Source organism: Suncus etruscus, chromosome 14 (genome assembly GCF_024139225.1).
Source record: "Suncus etruscus isolate mSunEtr1 chromosome 14, mSunEtr1.pri.cur, whole genome shotgun sequence".
In the NCBI taxonomy this organism is placed as follows: Eukaryota; Metazoa; Chordata; class Mammalia; order Eulipotyphla; family Soricidae; genus Suncus; species Suncus etruscus.
The window spans coordinates 83767319-83771163 of NC_064861.1; the positions used below are offsets into that span (position 1 = coordinate 83767319).

Sequence of the window (3845 nt, forward strand, 5' to 3'; positions counted from 1 at the left end):
GGTATCCTTCTACTGTTGCATAACAGCCCTAGATGGGGCTGGATGGTGATGGGATGGTTGGAGGGTGCGGTCTTTCTCCTCCAGTTTGGGCCACAGGCCCCCAAGTCCCTTCAGCAGGCAGGTCTGAGGGTTCAGGGTAGTGGTAGGGAAATGATCCACACAGACAGTCAGGTTTCAAAAGACATCAGTTTTATTCAGGCCCAAGCCGACACATATGGCTCCTAAGCTTAAACCTTTTACGCTGGGTTCATAGTCAGCCCTGTCATCTCAACCTCTTTCAGCCATCTCCTCTTCCTTGCTCGATCTCCCTCAACCTCCCAATCCATCCCCTCCTGCTCCTGAGGCAATCTTTTGATACCTTCCAAAGACCCCTCCCAGGGCCGGGCGGTGGCGCTAAAGGTAAGGTGCCTGCCTTGCCTGCGCTAGCCTTGGACGGACCGCGGTTCGATCCCCCGGTGTCCCATATGGTCCCCCAAGCCAGGAGCAACTTCTGAGCACATAGCCAGGAGTAACCCCTGAGCGTTACCGGGTGTGGCCCAAAAACCAAAAAAAAAAAAAAAAAAAAACCAAAGACCCCTCCCAGAAATGGGCAGGTCTTACTAACAGAAAGAATGGGGAATGGGGTAACATTCCACTAAACTGTTTTTCTTCTTAGGAGTGGAAAGTTTGAGTCTTATGTGGTGGGATTCCTGACTTGAATTTTGGAACCCATTCTTTTTTTTTTTTTTTTTTTTTTTGGTTTTTGGGTCACACCCGATGACGCTCAGGGGTTACTCCTGGCTATGCACTCAGAAGTCGCTCCTGGCTTGGGGGACCATATGGGACGCCGGGGGATCAAACCGCGGTCAGTCCTAGGCTAGCGCAGGCAAAGCAGGCACCTTACCTTTAGCGCCACCGCCCGGCCCCGAATATATTATAGTTGCAGCTTTTTTTTTTTTTTTTTTTTTTTTGTGGGTCACACCCGGCAGTGCTCAGAGATTATTCCTGGCTCCAGGCTCAGAAATTGTTCCTGGCAGGCACGGGGGACCATATGGGATGCCGGAATTCGAACCGATGACCTCCTGCATGAAAGGCGAACGCCTTACCTCCATGCTATCTCTCCGGCCCCTTTTTTTTTTTTTTTTTTTTTTTTGCTTTTTTGGATCACACCCAGCAGTCTTCATAAATTACTCTTGGCTCTGCTCTCAAAAGTCATTCCATGGTCCCGGAGAGATAGCACAGCGGCGTTTGCCTTGCAAGCAGCCGATCCAGGACCAAAGGTGGTTGGTTCGAATCCCAGTGTCCCATATGGTTCCCCGTGCCTGCCAGGAGCTATTTCTGAGCAGACAGCCAGGAATAACCCCTGAGCACCGCTGGGTGTGGCCCAAAATCAAAAAAAAAAAAAAAAAGTCATTCCAGGAAGGCAGAGGGGACCATATGGGATGCCAGATTTCAAGCCACATTTCAAATCAACTGCATGCAAGGCAAACACCCTACTACTGTGCTATTTCTTCATCCCAGAACCTATTCTTGAACCTATTCTTGCTCCCTTTTCAGATCTGCATTTCTCCAGGTCCTAGTTTGGAACCTGATTTTCCTTCACACAGAGTGATATGACAATAGGATTGAGAGATTAGTCCAGAAGAAAGTTGCAGGAGGTTCTGAAAGCAGCTTTTCCTCAGTTGGGCTTTGGCTGGGCTTGAATCTCTATCTTCTCCTCCATTTCCACCTTCTGTGGTAGGCTGCTGAACTCGCCTGGGATCCAAAGGTCTTTGGTACCTGGCTGGAATCTGGGTGGGAGACCCGCTCATCTCCCTGCTGTTGGCTCCTCTTCAGTGGGGCTTCTTTGGTTTCTACCTCATCAGTGACCTTGATAGGCTTCTGTAGTTGAGGAGCCAAAGTCCTTGCACAAAGTGCCTTTGGTAGAAGAAAGGCTGTGGGTGTCGGTGTTTGGGTCTTTGCCAGAATCTATAGCTCTCTCCTCTTCACTACTTGATTCCACCTGAGAAAGCCCTTTGTGGGAGAACTGAATGACCAGATCAGAGCAACATGAAGCCATCCAGAATGGGCACCATGTCCACCAATATTCTAGTGAATATTCAGTCCAGTTCAAGGAAGCTGGTGGATTTGTGATGATCCAACAGGGGGTTAAATCACTCAGCATCAGTGGAGTCTTCTCTGGTCCCTGGATCACTGTTCAAGTGCCAGTTCTCAAATCAAACCCCACATTGTGAAATCACCCCATATGTTGTATTTCCACCTCAGGAATTTGTCTGATGCAGGTTGCCTTGAAGAATTAATAAACCAAGCCAGGCAGGAGAGAGTCCTGGAGTCAGTGGCTTCTGGCCTCCTTGTTTCTCTGTGTGCCATGCCAGACTAACCTTCCTTCATTAAACCAGATCCAATTCACCCAAGCAGGGAGGTTCAAGTGAATAAGCCTTGAGCATTACTGAGTATGGCAGCAACAACAAAAACCAAATAAATGTGTTTCTGGTGGCAATGGCCAAAGCCAGGTCAGAGAACCACAAAAGCGATTTCAGAGATGTTTAATGTTAAATAAACATTAAAAAACATCTTGGGAGCAAGACAGTGTCTCCCTACTATGAGAGAGTGTGAGACCCCCAGTTGGACAGAGAGAGGCTGTAGATTGAAGGCTGAGCTACTGAGATGAGGTGATCAAATCCATGACAGGAGGATGGTAGAGAGATAGCATGGAGGTAAGGCATTTGCCTTGCATGCAGAAGGATGGTGATTCGAATACTGACATCCCATGTGGTCTCCCGAACCTGCCAGTAGCAATTTCTGAGCATAGAGCCAGGAGTAAACTTTGAGCGCTGCTGGGTGTGACCCAAAAACCAATAAGTAATTCAATAAATCTATGACAGGGGAATAAAGTCACATACATCACAGAACAATTTTACACACTTTATTTCTATGCTTTTATAAAAGTAGAAAAATAACATTTTAATAACCTTTATTGACATATTAAAATAATACTTAAATATTACTGAAATAAATATCTCTGGTTCAGTTGAGATGCTCCATAAATAAATAACAATAATATATAAATAGTATATAAATAATAATTTAGCAATAAATAGGGGGTCTGAAGGAAATCCAGGAGGCTGAAGGAGGAGGCGGCACTGAGCTCAGACACACAGTGCTCCAAGGGCCACACATCGCAGGTCGTGGGTGAGCAGCCGGAAGAGGTTGAAGGTGATAGAGGCTTCCAAGCAGCTCTGGGACTCCTGGGGTAGGACAGGCAGAGTCAGAGGCATCACCATCGGGGTCCAATCTCCTGCCCCCCCCACAGAGATCCCTCACATACCTTGTGTGATGCCTCCTGGATTCGATGCAGCCAGTGTTGGAGGCGACCCCGGATGCGGGGCGTCCCTGTGGGTTGAGGGGGCACCTAAAGGCAGAGGAAGGAGAGTGAGACTGGGCAGGACACGGGGAGGGGCAGGAAGGTCCTAAGGGAGTCTCAAACTCACACAGGACTGGAGTTGGGTGTGGATGAGTTTCAGGGTACGCAGGGGCGGATCCAGCACAGGCCCCAGGGATGGCTCAGCCATGGCCCCCAGGACCTGCAGAGCCAGAGACAGCTCGGCCTCCAGGGCCACAGGTCGCTCCCATACCTAAAGAGACAAGGAGAGACAATGGTGAGGAAGAGAGGGGACCCTGTCCCCTCCTAGGGGACAGAGCTGGGACAAGAGACACAAATACTTGACCAGAGGGCCATTGGGCAGCAGGAGTGGCTCAGCCAACTTGGCAGATGAGAGGATATTTGAGGGAACCATCAGATATAGGCCCTGAGAGCTAGGAATGAGGGGAGGTTTAACCAAGAGTAGGTGAGATGGGCAGAGGAA

The 3845-nt window shown here is 48.9% G+C and overlaps 1 protein-coding gene across 1 annotated transcript in view; it reads right to left on the reverse strand.

Moving 5' to 3' along the window:
• Window positions 1-3128: 3128 nt before the first annotated feature.
• LOC126027672 (interferon lambda-3-like) overlaps window positions 3129-3845 on the reverse strand; it is a 1141-nt gene continuing 424 nt past the window's right edge. The window contains exons 3-5 of the mRNA XM_049786675.1: window positions 3471-3614; window positions 3308-3391; window positions 3129-3227 (exon numbers count right to left, since the gene is read on the reverse strand). Of these exons, the coding sequence (XP_049642632.1) occupies window positions 3129-3227; window positions 3308-3391; window positions 3471-3614 (327 nt within the window). The remainder of the gene's footprint in view (window positions 3228-3307; window positions 3392-3470; window positions 3615-3845) is intronic.